At 41.2% G+C, this 17,167-nt stretch overlaps 1 protein-coding gene across 1 annotated transcript in view; it reads right to left on the bottom strand.

Moving 5' to 3' along the window:
* The window catches only part of atrnl1a (attractin-like 1a), a 267,713-nt gene that overhangs the window by 152,662 nt on the left and 97,884 nt on the right, over positions 1-17,167 (bottom strand). The window contains exons 22-23 of the mRNA XM_073481267.1: positions 10,645-10,697; positions 497-591 (exon numbers count right to left, since the gene is read on the bottom strand). Coding sequence (XP_073337368.1) covers positions 497-591; positions 10,645-10,697 — 148 coding nt within the window. The remainder of the gene's footprint in view (positions 1-496; positions 592-10,644; positions 10,698-17,167) is intronic.

Here is a 17,167-nt window from a genome sequence, read left to right as displayed (position 1 = left end):
AGGTCAGCGAAGGGTATATCCTGTAACTCATTTGACTCATTTGAATCCAAAATGTGACCTTTTCTGAAACCTAATCAAGTAGTTTTGGTGCCTAAGCCTAATCGAACCATGAGCATTTCACATTAATAACAGTCCAAAAGTCAAAGTATGTCATCAGACGGTATGTTAAATGTTTTTTAGCAAGCCTTACTTGAAAGTCTAATTGGACGTTGCATATGTATTATTGCTAACTTGACCACAGATCACTTCATGTGCAAAACTGATGCTAGGCAACTGACCAAGCTGCCGTATTTGAACAGTTGGGAGTGAGAACATGTTGATCTTTGTCCGCGTTTCACAATATTTACAAGAAAAACAAGTTCAACCTATCAGGCGGTGTTTAACTGAACAGAGAGTGTCACTGATATGACAAAAACTGGGTCCCAATTATGAGGAAATACTTTTAAAAGTCAACTCTCAACCCCATGTGTGCCTTTGACTCCATGTTTTTTTTTACCTGTTCCGGTGTAGCCATGAAGTTGATGGCGGTGTAGTGGCGGTCATCTTCCTGAAGCAGGCTGAATGTAAACTGGTAATCGATCAACAGGTTGTCTGTTAAAAAAAAGAGACAAAGACAGAAAGGGATGTGAAAAAAGACAACACGGACAGAACAAACCTATTCAAACATTATTTATTAGCAGAGGTACATTACTTAGCTTTGTGCTTCAGCCAGTTAAATGTTCATTGTGATGTCATGTTTCACTGATAATACAACTTTTTGGTGTGTTTGGTCCTCTGATAACATTCATTTTCCCTTTAATAATACCATTTCTGATAAAACCTCCTTTCCGGCTCATTTTATTGACGATGCCATCAAGCACAGACAGATTTATGAAAGGAAAAACACGGCGGGAACTGAGCGTGAGTCGATATTCAATTAGATGAATCAGGCTACAGTGGTGGAGTTTTGGACAGAGATCTCAATCAGTGACAGAATAAACAAGGTGAGCATGTATGTGTGTATGATCACACACACGTTATTCAAGAACGAGCAGGAGCGCTCGCGGTGATGATGCCATTTTCTCAGATGAGCAAACGGTCCGATCGATAGAACATGAGAGAGTCTAAATAATCATGTTCTGTTAGAGATTTAATCACGTATGAAAGCAGCTCTTTGTTAGCCACACAATGGCCAACGTATAGAGGGAATCACAGTGATTCAACATCTGGACAAGACAGCAGGAAACAAGATGGGTCACCTTGTCTCTCTGCCTGATGGGGGAGGACGAGAGGGGGAGGAGGGGTAACACCGAGGAAGATGAGAAGAGAGAAAAGAGGGAATTACGGAGAGAAAGCAGCTACGTGGCCACGAGAGGATAACGGTGTGAGAGGATATATTTTAAGTTAATCAGCGTGACTGCTGAGTGCTAACCCTTCAGGGTGATCCAGGTGTGTGTCGGTGTGTGAGTGTGATTCCTGCATCTGAAGGCAGCTCAGGTTAAAACACATTCAGGCAGGCATGTTCACACTTGTTTTTTTTAGTTTAAGCTCAAAGAGAAGTTGATGTTTTTTCATACTGAGCTGTGGCCATCAGCACAACCAGTTATTATATTTCACTGCTATAATTGATGATCAGTCAGATTCCAGTGGAAGTCAGCTGGCACCAGCTGTTAGATAACGCTCAGCTGATCGACTGCATCCAGAAAAGGTTTTAGTCAATAAAATTCTGACTGAAAAATGTGGGGTTGTTTGTCAGAGCTGATAATGGAAGCAGCTAACCACTTTGTTTTCATCTCTGTTGAGCAATACACGTGCAGTAACGATCAGGAAGTGATGTATGGATCTTTCACAAATTAACATTTTTGTTTTAAATGTTGTTATTATCAAAAGCTATAAAGGTTTACAATAGGCTGCTGGAAATGTCTGGCCCATCTACATGTCCTGGTTTTAAAATATGACCCAATTCAATTAGTAATTGCTGAGTGCTGCAGGAATGAGTCCTCAAACCCAGAAACCAGTTCGCCCCTCCAGTTCCTTCGTTAGCAGCCATTTTGAATGGGTTTTCAGCTAAATGTCTGAAATAAGGTCTGTGTTTAATACAGGTTTATTTTCACATTGTGTTCTCTGACTTACTCTCACTAACTTTACAACTCGTAGGTTGATCAATTTATGGTAAAGTGTGTATAGTATAGTGTAGTAAGACGCTTAATGGTGCTGACGTTGAAGTCACACGGCCATGACAGTTTGTTTATAGCCTAACATTAACTATGTGGTGTTCATCTGTGAAGACCATCTTTCTGAACAAAACATTTAAGTATCATAAACTTTTTCTTAACACAGAGCTTCTTTTCTGCAAATCCCCACTGGCTTTTTGTCGAGGGAACCAGGACACCGCTGACTTCTGGGTTAGCCTACAAAAATATGTCGTTCCTGCAGCACTCTATATTGATTTACTGTACAGTATGTAATAGCAACAGCAACAAAAGACAAAATGTGGTCTGGATTGGTTCTCATTAATACACAATATGTGTAATAAGATCAATATTGAAGTCTGAAACTCTAGTTCATTTAAGCTCCACAGAGGAGCTGTTCAGCAGTCGGCGGGAGAGGACTGTAGTTTCTGGTCGGACACATCACAAACTGTCTGAATGTTCCTGAGAAATAACATCCGGTGCTGTTAAAGGTAATCTGTTTGCTGTCTAACATTGAGTGGCAGCAGGCAGCAGAGACAACCACTGTGAGAGCTTTTCAACTTACAGAGCAGACAAACTTTGTGTCACACACACTGCAGAGGGAGAGACGTTCAGTCATCACCTTCCCTTTCAGCTCAACAATCCCGGGGCGTCACCAAGACGAAAGCAAATTATGTTTGACAAACACTCTTGTTTTGTTCAGCCTTCATGGCAAGTTAGCCCGAACAGCAGATATCATCAGATCAAAGACAATATTTTTTCTTAACATCTTTCTCCCTCCCTCCCTCCCTCCCTCCCTCCCTCCCTCCCTCCCAGGCAGACGTGCACTGCTACAGCTCAGTTGTTTATCCCATAAGGGTCGTCAGACAACTTCAGAGTATTTGGAGTTTTTTTGTACTTTGTAAAGGGGATAGGGACTTGTTCATGTGCATATTTATATGTGCGTGAGTACGCTCTGTTTGTGTATTTACCTCTGAATGTATCCAGCATGTGAGAGTCTGTACATGTGCAATGCTTGTTGGGGTGTTTGCATACATCTACCTGGTTGTGCACACAGCACAGAAAACATCTTGTCCCTCTGTGTGTTTCCGATATGTTTGATTTTGAGGCTGCTGGGAAAAAAAGCATCGTCAGGTTTAAAAGTTCATCTCAGCTAATTACAAATCCCACCTGAGAAATCTGACAGCAGTTTCACTTAAGAAATCTCAATTACACACACGTATCGGTGCAAATTCTCGCCTCGGATGAATTGTATCAAGGTATCACAAAAGGTATTAACAATCCCCAGAAGAACTGAAATAGAAATAGTCCGTGTCAATTTCTCAGCTTCACAGATGGGTGATCTTATTACCATAGTATGTACTGTAAGCTGATTCAGCCTATATGAAACAAAACACTGATGAAAGGGAATGAGAGGGGGAGGAGAGAGAGCCCTCAACCGGAACATAATCTGATATTCCAGCAGTCTGCATCACATCGAAAATCCAAAACAAGCGTGAACTCGCCTACAATGTCAGTTTGTCAGAGTGTCTCGCTGAGGTTTCATTTAATGCTTGTTAACAACTTATTATTTCCCATTTGCAACACCTCCCTGACGGCGCGCGGGCCAGACATTACAGCATCACCTCGCTGAGCAGACGGGTTAGAAACCAGAGGAGTAAACACGAGGACAACAAGGACTCACTGTCAGACTCTCTAAAGGGAGGTCAAGGTTAGCTGGAGGTAATGTATGCACGAGGTCAGGTGACCCTGATTTATTAGAAATGCACTCTTCATTAACAATATATTGATCTGAGAGATGCCAGTCACAAACCAAAACTACATGGTTTAGTTTAGGAAAATATGGTTTTAGTCAAAATACCTAAAAACAGTCACCACTGAATATTGATCTCACACCAGACTGTCGACTGTCGATATTTTTTAGAAGACTTCAGGACGATTTCCAGCCGTGTTTGTTGACAAACACCCTGGGACATCTCCAGTTGTGTTCACGGTGACCAAAAGAGGTATTTTAAATCAATAAATGATGTTTTCTTAAGTCTTAGCAGGTGGTTTTTGTGCCTAAACCTAACCAGAGCGTAAGGACAGCGCTGTGATGAGAAAAATGACAAATTCAACTGAAAGAAATGTGAAGTTTAATCTCATCTGTGGTTTTGCAAAAACATACTTTGCCAACATTTATTCTTGAAATTGAGTTGATGAATGAACCACCAGATGACCCCTGACCTCCTCCTGACTTTCTGGCTATTTATCCACGCTTTTCTTCTGCTTTTTGCTGTTGTATTGGATGCAGTTTTTTCAGAGGTGTCTATTCAGGCTAAATATTATTATAAACAGCAAATAAAAGATTTTAAAATTCTATACAATACCAACACCACAAGCTACTGCCTCAGAAGGACCCAGAGTAAAATCAACATTTTCCTGACAATACATATATAAAAAAGAGAGAACTAGAACATAACAGAGGTAGATTTTATTAAAGTACTGTCATACTTGACTGCAATATTATGTGTATTTGTTCTGGTAAATCTGATGTGTGTGTCACATAGTGTATTATCATGTATCATACTCTGACAGAAACTCAGCTCAAACTGATCTGAAAACACTCAGAATATTTAATGGTCTGTCAGAGTAACTATTGGATTACAAAAAAGGTTTTTGGCCTGATGCGACCAATTATTCCAAGTTGGAAAGGCGTCCAGATGGACTGCCTGTCAGCAAATATTGAGGCATTCTGGACTGACGCCAGATCGTGGTCTAATGAACGGCCCTAGGCCCAGATCATTTTTGAGTGCTGATCACTGCCATGCAACTTACTTTGGGGTCTGAATTGGCCCCAACGTTCACCAGCCTATCTCCTGTTTGTCTTTGATATCATTTTTAGCACCATCTAATCACATCTAGTACAGACTGGGGAAAATGATAAAATCAAACCCTTTTCGTTTCTCCGGTCAGATTTGGACATGACATCATTACTCAGCCCAATTTCTTGCCGATTGTCACTAATTGTCGTTTTAATTGCGATCGTGAGGCTGTCAGTAAATATTGGAGCCACTGTTGTTCGGCCTGACTGAGCTCTCCCAGCAGGCCTGAGGGCAGCAAACGGCTCTGACTGTGGACTGACTGGTGTTAGCTGATAATTCGACTGACTGCTGGTCTTTCCAGTGGAAGTGGTGGGACACTTGGTGGCCGTTCCCTAATTAGACGTCCCTCGTAGCAAACTGTGATGGAATATGACAGGGGTTCATTAAAGCGTTGTCCTGGTGATGCCTGCTCATAAATGCTAGCCTGACTGGGGGCAAACTCATTAAATAGCAAAGTTGCTTTTCATCAATTGACTGGTGGTTCAATATGACAGTGTTAACTGAACCAAAGCGTCTCTCCTCCGCACTTCATCCCCGAGTGAGATAAGGGACACTTGCTGTCCATAGCTGGACACTCACATGCTTCAGTCTGATGATAACATTTCTTCAACATGAATTTCTGAGTACGTTTCTGTGACTGAAATGACTTCATTATGTATTTTTGTTGTATTGCAGTGTGTTACAATGAAGCAGACTACATTTGTCAGATGCTTAATATTACTATCAACCAATCCCAAAACCAATAATGAAATAATCTTGCAAATAAGTACTGTGTGTAGGTCCAAGTCTGATAACCACGAACGTCTCTGCCGTTAAACTCCATTGTTTACTGTGCATTTCAATGTACATGTAGCTCATCCTAACAAGAAAAATATGTATTAAGGTCATCTGTGAAAGCAGCTTACGACCCATATTTATGTTTATTGTTAGGCGGTGACCTCTAGTGGCTGTAGTCATTACGACGGGGCAAAGAGGGAAGTAAGAAGGGAAATAACACCAGCTCCAGTTTGTGGCTGAAGGGTTGTTTTAACAGATGCATCTGTGATTACAGTGCTTCTCTGCAGCATGTGACCCCTCACTCCGAACTGTCAGACTGATGATTGAATCCAAACTAAACTGCTGCCATTGTGCAATTGAGCACACATGCGTTACAGGGTCTATGATTACTATAATAGTTTCTGATCAATGGGTCTGCTCACAGCTGACTTTGAAATAGTCCCTCTTTGCAAATGGATATGAGAGAAATAGAGGCAGACAGACAAAGAGGAGAATAGACTACTGCACATGTCTGATTCAGAGCAGATGTCAAGGAGGTTGGACTTGTTATGATATTCAGCTGTTCAGCCTTGAGTGGTTGTTTGGTTGAAATAATTGCTTTTCTATACACCTTTCAAGAGTTTAAGGTAAGTGCTTAACCTTTGTTCTTGGTATGTTGGTTTTCTGAGAGTGTTTTGTGTCAAGGCCGCTGCTATTTAGAGCAGACGAGGAATACATCCAGCCTGTTGGACTGTCAGGCAGCAGTAAAATATTACTTTGCAGAAACAAACACATTGATCATCGCTGAAAGGACAAAGCTTACAAAAGGTGTGTCCTTCAAAGGATTTAAGGCAAGAAGGCTGAACAGCACCTCCTCCTAAATCGACAAAGTCTACCGAGCATTCATCATCATCATCATCACAAGTTCCCACCGACAGACACACAGAGACAAACAGCCACATCCTTCAAAAGCTTTACAAAGCTTCAGTGGACTCCAGGTAAGAAGGCTGAACCAGAGTCATCGCAAGTTCCTGCCCCTGTAGTCGTGGTTAACCTCATTTTTTGGCTTTCTACCCTTTTGACACCTTGTTGCAGGTTCAACTGCTTGCAAATGAGCACTGTAGGCAACTATAAAGGAACAAACCATTGTTTCATTTTAATAGTCTTAGGCAAGCCTGAAGAGTTAAAACTATACAGTATATAAGAAAAACTTATATCTGGTGTGGTAATTATTGCTGCTCCGGGACAATCCTTGCAACTGAGCAATCACAATTTTGTAATGTCGGCTTTGCGACATGAGAAAAGACGAAAGAATATGCACCTGGTAGAAGTCATCCTTTGTAACAAGTGGTTAACGTTGTCAAAGGGTAGATTTTAACCTAAATCCTCTTTTCCTAAAGTATATTTGTTGCCTTGAGACAGAAAAACAACAAAACTGTGTAAAAACAATCAATCAAAAATCTGTATGCTCAAGTTTATCGCTTGACAGTTGCAATGGCGGTCCTGAAGCGACATTAATCGTGATTATCCAGTTCATAAACCTGAAAAAGCAAAAATTAGAGAACATTCAAGAAATATAGAGAATCGCCAACAAGGCAGCAAACAGCTCACAGAAACACTCTGAACATGCACCTTCTCTGATCTTAGCGACTGCCATGTAACTGATCGTATTCATCAGCTGTGTGCTCCAGATCTGGGCAAATGAAGGCTGCATTCCTGGCTTCAAATGAGACTTGGAACTTGTTGATCTGTAATATTTTCTGTCTTCGAATGTCAAGGCTGTGACCACTAATACGGTACCACTAATACGGTACCACTAAAGTGGACGCATCCACCAAATTCTAGAAAAGAAGGAGGTCGTTGTTCACTGTGGTTTCTTCTGCGGGGGCCTTCTGTAATAGGATTGCCAGACCAAGGACAAAAAAAACCCTGAATATGAGAGACAGCTTTTATATAAACTTTACTGGAATATATTTTTTTGCATTTATGCATTTTGTAAACAACATTAAACTTTAAATAAACCATCTAACTTCCCACCGGCTAATGCTGACAATACTCTCAAATTCCAGTTAATCTCTCTGCTGTCGGCTGTTTGATAATGTTTCACCTTCTCTTCACATCAAAAGAAATCCACAGGTGGTGCAGATTTCCCGAAAACTCTGCTGTAAATCTGTAACAGTCTCCAGCAGGGACAGTGCTGCCTCTCATATACTCTGCATGCAATTTCACATGATGGAGATAAAGCTTTATTTTTTATCAGCACTTTGCTTCCAGTGACATTTAAGGCTAATATCGACCACAGCCACTCTATTATGGCTGCTTTCCTCAGAGTACATGGAAATGGATCATTCACACACACTATCTCCCTGCATGTGTGTGTGTGTGTGTGTGTGTGTGTGTGTGTGTGTGTGTGTTAGAAAGGGCGCTGAGTGCATTCATGTGTGTACGTCTGAGTGTGCCTATTCAAACAAAGCTAAGCCCATTTCATAGACAGCAGAAAAGATAATGTCACATTAATGACAGCACACAATCTAGTCAAACACATGTCCAAAAAAACACACATCATTTGAGCTGCAGCCACAGAGATATCAATGAGCCATGCACCTATCGACGTCAACAACCATTAAAACATGCACTTGTGTTTCTGTGTCTGACTGTTTGCATTTACATTACCAAAAATCTCAATACTGGGCAAGGGAACTGCATTGGTGCCATCTAGTGCTTTCAAACCTCAGTCCTGACTCCGGCAGACAGACTGAAGCCGTGCCATCCATGAACTGTGAAATAAAACCTTTACTACCCCAGAGGGAAACATGACTCACTTTAGATGATATCGCATATTCAAACTCGTATTTCTAGCCTTTACAGCAGGTTGTTAATGTTGCTAAATGTTAGCTGCATTGTTACAGACCATCAGAATACCAAATATGATGCCTTGAACTGACTGCTGCACCAAGTTCTCATTCTTAGTCTGAAAAAGACTATAAATGCCATTTTAAGATAAAAACTTTGCTGAAATAAAACTGAACCCATGTTCACCATCTTCAATCGTACTCTTGAAGTTGTTTTTTGGCGATCAAAGGCATATTTGAGGTGACCAGTGCACTCTGAGGCACGACTCCTCTGATTGCTGTATCCTTGTAAGCCTCCCTCATTGAAACAATGATAGCCTCACTCAAGCGAGAGGGCTATTGACATTGACAGGACTTGAACTTTTATTCTAGCGTGTTATAATATTAAATCTGATGATGGCAATTCAATAGGCTGAATGTGTATGAGTGTGTGCGTGTGCGCTTGTGAGAGAGATGCGGAGAGAGCGAGCATGTGCTTGTGTGCCACAAAACATCTGTTTTGACTACAGCGTTCCTCCTTCGTCTGCCCTTCAAAGGGAAAACCAGCAATTTGTTGCAAATGAGCTCAGTCAATGTGATCCCTGCAAGCATCTGGAAGCAGGAAAGTAAAGTCCTGGACAGAAACACCTTCGCTCTCTCTCTCTTCACCCATCTCCTCTATCTTAAAAGTAGGAAAATCTTTATAACCAACTGCTTTTTTTGATATCATTCACCTATGTGCATATGTCTCTAAAACATTTATTTTAAAATAGTAACACCTACTGACTAATCCTACTTTTCGTGGATATGTTTAAACTTTATGTTTCTTTATGTTGCATCTTTACTTCTTACTTTTCTTTCTTGACATGCCGTGTTTATGGTCTGCTTAGGTTTAGAAACAAAAACCACTTGGTTTGGGTGAGGAAAAAATGTTTCAGATTATTTTGGCAGCACAACGACTACTGGAGAAGTCCTGACGTCTGGGTTTGTCAACAAAAACACGGCGGGATGATGTTCTTACATCTCAGTAAAATTTCCAGTGGTTTAACGCTTACAAATGTTGAAATGCAGCCTTGAACGGTGGTCTTAGCTGCCTTCTCGCCTAAGTATAAAGCCACACAGACAGCCGCTAATTGTACACATGTCAATACGGTGCTCATGACAAAATTATAAAATGTGAACGTATCCGTTGTTTGCAGAAATGTAAGCTGCCAAAAGTCATTTCCAAGCTCAAAATGTACTTTTGACCTCAAACATTGCCCTTCTTATAGCGGAGGCAGAAGGGCGCCAGTGATATTAAGCAGCAGGACCTAAAGGTCGAGGTCTACAGTGGGGTTTATTTCAAAAAGCATGCAACATAAGGAGAGGAGATGATTTGCATCATATCTCCAACCTACAGTTGACGTCTGTTACTTTAAACGATGACCACGATCTCTCCCTCACCTCACCCATTAAGTTCAGGAGTCTAAACTAACCTTCAGAGATTTTAGATAAGAAAATATACAAAGTCACTTCTATAAGCTGTACTGCCAAAGGACCAACTATATCATGCTGTTACGTCTTATTAGTCCTTCTTGTACGTTCTTCACAGCCACTACAGCATCAGGCTGACACCTCCGCTGCTGTGAACCAGTCCTGGTAAGCTCAGTGATTTCTTCATGCTTCACCATGAATTGAAAACAACTCTCAGCAAAGTTTGGTTGAGTCAGAGGCAACATGTGGCCCCTGTCACCCACCGCCTGATCTATCAAGCTGTATGAACCGTCCAGATGACTGATTCCTGTTCACTTCTAGGACACAAGGAACACTGAAAATACTGAAAAATGATGACTGTTTTACGTCAGAAAGGCTAGCAGGGTTAGCTTCTGCTTTCTGGGCTGCCCTCCTTTTGGTACATTTATGATAATCAGTGGATACAGATTGACAGTGTGTGCATGTATATACAAGTGTGTGTGTGTTCGTGTGTGTGTGTGGGTCAGCAGGGAGAGGGAGACTCAGGTGTCGTGACGGCAGGATACTTACAGTAACATGTTCCTCGGAGAGGGTTACCAAGGTAACGGTTCTCTGAGTCACATCTGGAAAGAGGAGACAGGTGGAGAGGGAGAGAAAAAACAAGAAGAAGAAGAAGAAGAGGAAGAGGAGAGACAAAGAATACAGGCGTTAGCAATTCAACAAAGGTTGAGTTTTTACAAAGACACACGTTCGTGTAGAGCGTGTGTGTGTGTGTGTGTGTGTGTGTCAGGTGGGCCCTTTGCTGCAGGTGTTGTCTTCTTCCACCTCTTTGCGAGGTGATTTCCCTTGACAGTCCTGTCTAGCCGTAGCTGCTCTCTTTTTCCCCATGGGTCCACAGATTCACACGCACACACACACACACACACACACACATTCTCACACACACACACACGCACACACACACACACAATAATTGGAGAGAACACCTTGAACTGTAGTGTGAGAGAGAGCGAACACTACAGCTTGTAGATGCTTGGGAAAGATTTCATGCATCTGCAAGAGCACCAGAACAGAAGATTTTCTGCATCTTCTGAGGACCCTGCAAACAATTTATCTTTTAATATCAAACAATAACTTCCTGTAAGCTTAATTGGTGTCATTGAAAAGTTAAAAGTTGCTTATGGTCTGGTTAGGATTAGATACAATAACCACCACACACCTGGTTTTGTCACCACAAATATGGCTGAAGAGTTTTGCCAAAAGTATCCTGGTTTTGTCGCCACAAGCACGGCTCGATAATGTTCTGACATGTCATTAAAAATATCCAATGGTTTCATATTTACAGATCGTAAAACTCCCTCAGATGGCAGCTGTATTGAGTTTGAATTATTATCAGTAAAAACAGTGCAGTCTCCAGGGTATAATGTGAGCAGTTAACGTTTTTGCAAACCACAGACATGTTCAAGGTTGACATTTGTATCAGACGTGGTGTATCATCTTCACGTTTGATGCCTTCTAGCATCATTCACATGAGGAGGTGGGGGAGAAGGAGGTGGAGGAGAAGGAGGTGGTGTTACAGGGCTACCAAACAGGCGACCACAGTTAAAGTCTGCAGGACAATTTGGTCAAACTCCAGGCATTTTTATGGCAACGAAAACCGGTATCTTAAGCAAAACCATAATGTTTTCTCAACTCCTAACCGAGTTGTTTCTGTGCCTAAACCTCGGCAGAGCATAACAAAAACAACAGAAACATTAGATTTGAACTCGTCTGTGGTTTTTGCAGAAATGAACAACATTTATTCTGGCCATTAGGGTGGTAAACATGGGCTCCAATGGAGACACAGTAAGAGCAAAACAAACTTCTTTATCCACATTTAATCCATAAAAATCTTCTGAAACAACCACTGCAGATAAACTGCTACATACAAGTCTAACAGTGGAGCTTTATGAGAAGGCAATAGTGCCACACAGAAGTTAAGCTACGTTGAGGAAAAACCTCTCAAGACCAAAGAGAGTGAATATTAAATTACAGAGATCTTAAGTGCAATATTCCTTCAGGCTACTTGTGGATTCATCTCTTTCATTCAGATGTTAATTTCTCTCTTTGGATTGGCATTCATCAGTGCTGTTAGTGGGGAAAACTAAAGACTTCTGACATCATGACATTTCAGTTTTTAATGCAACATCCACTGTCATTATTGACATACTCTGCCAATAAAATAAGCATTGTGCCCGTCACTGTCGTCAAACAAGAATCTACTCAGCCTCTGCATTTCTCTTTGACATGTCAGCCACCTTCCTTGTTATTCACTGTGACCAGATAGAGAGAGACTGTCTTTTGAAAAGACGCACATTTGTTGATGGACAGTAATTGGTTGTGGTTGAAAGTTGTGACCTTTAGGTTAACGGAAAGTCCCTAATGACCAGTGAGCTGCGCTGCAATACAATAAGATAAAAAACAATTGATTTTTCCAGGAGAAATATGATTTATTTTCTAAATACATACATGGGATTTGTATATGTTTCAAAGGGCCTCCTGGTCCGGGAGCATAACGGCTCTTGTAAATTAATTGCAATGTAAATTTAAACACTCAGCAAAAGTAATTAAAAGGGAAATATCGGGGGTTACAGGTTTTTTTTTGCTTTTGAGTCCATTAAAGTGTCAAGATGGATGACATGAACCTGAAGCAGCTCAGACCACAGATAGGAAAATTATAGCCTGACAGCAGAGAACAAAAAAACAGAATTATCAAACTTCTACTGTGAGCCAAATGAAAAGAGATGTAAAACGAACATTTTATAATAATATCAAGGCTTTTAAAATGACATTAAAGAGCATCTGAATCACAGTCGTAAAGGGGTATAAACTGTATTCGTGCGTGGGAGCGGCTCGATATAACATATCATCTGTGAGACTTTAAAAAGAAAAACAAAGAGGGTGTTTACTGACATTGTAACAGCTTTATGAAATTCTTTATCGTTGCAATATAGAGAAAAAGAAAATGAAATATGGAGAATAAATCATTCAAAGCACACTGTTTCCAAGTGTAACCGAGGAAGGGCGGGAGGATTCAGGAAGACAGAGCAAGGTAGCGCCAAGGAGAGAACAGAGAGGGCATTAAACACCACATCCGGGAGATGAATGGCGGCCAAAAAAAAGAGGGAGCAGTTAACGAGAACAAGAGAGCAGGCAGGGTTTACAGCCTGAATGTTTGTGGATTCTCTTGTAGTGCAGCAGCAGGTCACAGAGCAGCGCTGGATGCTGAATATTTCATTCTTCTATAAAACCCGGCCAAGGACGAAGGCCTTAAACCACAGCTGCCTCACAGAACTTTTACATCCTGAATCTGGACTTCAGAATCAGACAATAAAACAACAAAGAAGCGGCGTGATGCGTTGGTCTAATAACAGCATGTGAATCAGTTTAAGAGACCACTTGATGACTGATTTGATATGTTTCTGCTGGAAAAACAACTGAATGGTTCATATTAAGAAGCTGGATTTGTTTAGTTTTATTTCATTTGGCAGCATTTAGTGAGTCCAGTCTCATGGCTCTGATGGCTGCGCATAAAAAGAACAATGGCAGATAAAAAAAAACATATTCAACACCTTATTTCATGTTTTTGTGCAAAAGTAAAGTCCTATTGGGAAATATGTTTATTTAGAAACAGAGAGAAGTAGATGTACACGATAAAGAAGAAAAAAGAAAGGAAGGAAGGACAGAAGGAAGGAAGGACAGAAGGAAAGAAGGAAGAAAAGAAGGATAGAAGGAAGAAAAGAAGGAAGGAAATAAGGATAGAAGGAAGGAAAGAAGGAAGGAAATAAGGATAGAAGGAAGGAAAGAAGGAAGGAAATAAGGATAGAAGGAAGGAAAGAAGGAAAGAAGGAAGGAAAGAAGAAAGAAAGAAAGAAAGAAAGAAAGAAAGAAAGAAAGAAAGAAAGAAAGAAAGAAAGAAAGAAAGAAAGAAAGAAAGTTAGCTGTGCCCTTGAGAAGTGGAAGGTGAGACTTGACAGAGGATGAGTGAGGCTCATTAAACAAACAGAGACGAGCGAGCGGCGTCATCTCGAGAGGACTCTGTGACTTTAAAAGCTTTGGAGTCGCTTCCAGCCGACGGCCACAGAGGAGCGTCCAGGACTAAAGCCTGCTTCAGCACCAGAACATTTATTGTTATAAATGCGATGTCATAAACCATCTAGGGCCCTTAATGGAACTGAATATGATCTATAAAAAACTTTTAGAAATCACGAAACATTTGTTTTCTTTAAGCTGTAGTCATATTTCCAAATCTAAAGAAATGACTCAAGTGAAAACTAAGCTAATCATATACTCAGCTAGTTATCCTCAGGTAATTCATGTCCACGTCCTGAGGCTGATCCTGGCCAAATATAGTTATTCACATCTACATACGGGATAAAGAGCCACAGAGAAGAAGGACAAGCCGACTTGCAGGAGGCTAAGAGAGGGCGAGGATGAGCTGTTTTCTGTCTTTAGGGACACTTAAGTCCTGGACGCAGAGCTCCAACAAAAAGGTGACGGCCACTTAAGCTGCTTACAAAAGTCTAATGGGGACAAGATAAGGGCCACGCAGGACCGGACAGCTTCACCACTTAACATACTCAGCTACACAATCAATGACACACACACCAACATATACAAGTGACGAGTATTTAACTCTGCTTGCCGTTTCTATAAAACACAATGGAGGTAAAGATCACAGTGACACTTGGTCCTGCTCGTGTGTGCTTTTGTGTACATGTGTCATCAGTGTGGAGTGTGTTTAAACTGTTAAATCAAACCACAGTACAGTTAGTCAAACAGTAAAACTACATGCTGTGTGTTAAACTTTGTTTTGCAACATTCAAAATGAGTGGAGTTACAGTAAAAGATGCAAATAAGCAGTCAATTAGTGGAGTTCTCTACATTTGGAGAGGAGGCCAATTAAAGCTAAATAAACACAATCAAACAATCAGTCAGACAATGCAACAAGAAAACAAGGAGAAATAAAGTGGAGACCTCAGTGGAGTGAATGTGAAAGACTCCCTCTCAGTGAAAGTAAAATAATAGTCCACTCAGCTTGAGCATTTTGCGAAGATTATTCATGAATGTCATTAAATTAAAACAGTAACCACAGCTAAGCAGCAGGGGAACATCTGGTGAGCAAACTGATTTCACAGAGTATCTGCAGCTCAGGTATGAACCACAATCCAGAAAACTTGACCTGCCACCTTCACGCTCTGAGCTGCGTGTCTGTGTAACAGCTGGTACCGTGTACACTCTCACAGTGGACCTGTAAACACATGCTGCACCCGCAGACACAGTGAGCACCGGCTTCAGCTATGATGTGATTTGCTGTAAGAGTCACTTTTACAGGCTGTCAAACATTTTGGTTCAGGGGAAAATATCTCAACACCGACTGCTACTGTTTATGGGAAAGTTCATCGTCCTCAGAGGATGATTTGGTGACCGTCTTAAACTTCTGTTTACAATCCGGTCAAAACATGTTGAGTCCAAGGAATCTTTAATAATAATAGTTTGAGTTTGAAGAAGGTAGCAAACAGACAACACATAAAAAAGCAGCCGAGTCACCAGGATAAAATTTTAGCGGTTGAAGTTTCTGCAAACCACAGTTGACATTTCTGTATGTGTCACAGACTACCACTGTACTGACATTTACACAAAATATCATGTTCATATTACAAGTTTAATACCTGATTTTCATGTCAAGGGACGTGGAAGGAATTGTGGTGGAGTTACAGGCGACAAGACATTGTTTCAACATTTGTAAGTGGGAAACCACGGGATATATGTGACGAGGGACCACGGTGGTCCAACATTTTTAAATGTGACACAACTGGATATTTTTGAGGAGACCTTTTCAGCTATGTTTGTGGCAACAAAACAGATGTTTTAAGCCAAATCAAGATCTTTTCCTGAGCCTAATCAAGTGTTTTTTTGTGCCTCAACCTAACCAGAGCATAAACACAGAATTGAGAAAGAATCTGACTCCTCTGTTTTAATATGAATGCAGACACATATACATGTATTGCCACACACACACACAAAAACGATACCCTGCTTCACCTAACGGTCCCATTATTTCTGACTCGTAGCGTTTGTGACTTTGCACACAACGTACACTCTCTCTCTTACACACACACACACACACAAATATGCATCCACACACCTGCTGTAACCTGAGGGTGCGCACCATCCGCCCCCAGAGGGGAAATTGCTCGTTCATAATCAAAACGACAAACAAATGGCCCTTTGCTTGGCACGCCATTTTGGAGCGACTCAAGCAGAACAAACAGAGCGGTGACAGAGAGACATTTAGAGAGAGAGGGAGAGGGAGAGAGAGAGAGAGAGAGAGAGAGAGAGATGGTGTCGGAGCAAATCAAAGGTGAAAGCGACTGCAGCACAGTGACTTAGGGATGCACAAGTGATCACACACACAAACACACAAACACACATTTTCCTGCTGCAGCCTCTGTGGAGTCTCCGGCAGAATAACGAATTATTGGTGTGCGCTGAAAAGAAACATTACGCTCAAAAAACTGACGCGGATGCCAAGTGAACAGGAGAACTGAGGCTGTGCAGCCAATTCAACATTCACTCACACTCTCTCTGCAGCTGTGTACTGGTTGTGTACTGGTCCAGGTTCTGCCAATATGTTACCAGCATGATAATCAGACTGAAGAGCCACTGTGTCACACTTCACTTTTCAGTCTGACATATGTTCATATTAGATGTTTTCTGTGAAGAAGGTGCTAATCAGTAGTGATCTCACATCTTTTGCAGCAACGCAGAATTAATTAATTTCTAAAGTCACGGCTCATTTTGAGAATCAAGACGAGGCAACAACTGTAACAGAGCGAGACAACAAAAGGGATCTTGTGTTTTTTGTCTGTGCAGAAATCGTTTCCGTAACATCATCATAAAACTTTTAATGGACGCAATTTGTTGGTCGGAGTCTCCCCAAAGCATTATGTTACAAGCATTTGCCGCCATGTCTGCATGGATCTGCTGGACGGACTCCAAAACTTTTAGTAAGTATGAATCATTTACACACTCAGACATGTAAATATAGGGC

The sequence above is a fragment of the Pagrus major genome, chromosome 15, assembly GCF_040436345.1.
Source record: "Pagrus major chromosome 15, Pma_NU_1.0".
NCBI lineage: Eukaryota > Metazoa > Chordata > Actinopteri > Spariformes > Sparidae > Pagrus > Pagrus major.
This window is presented reverse-complemented; position numbering and strand designations above follow the sequence as displayed.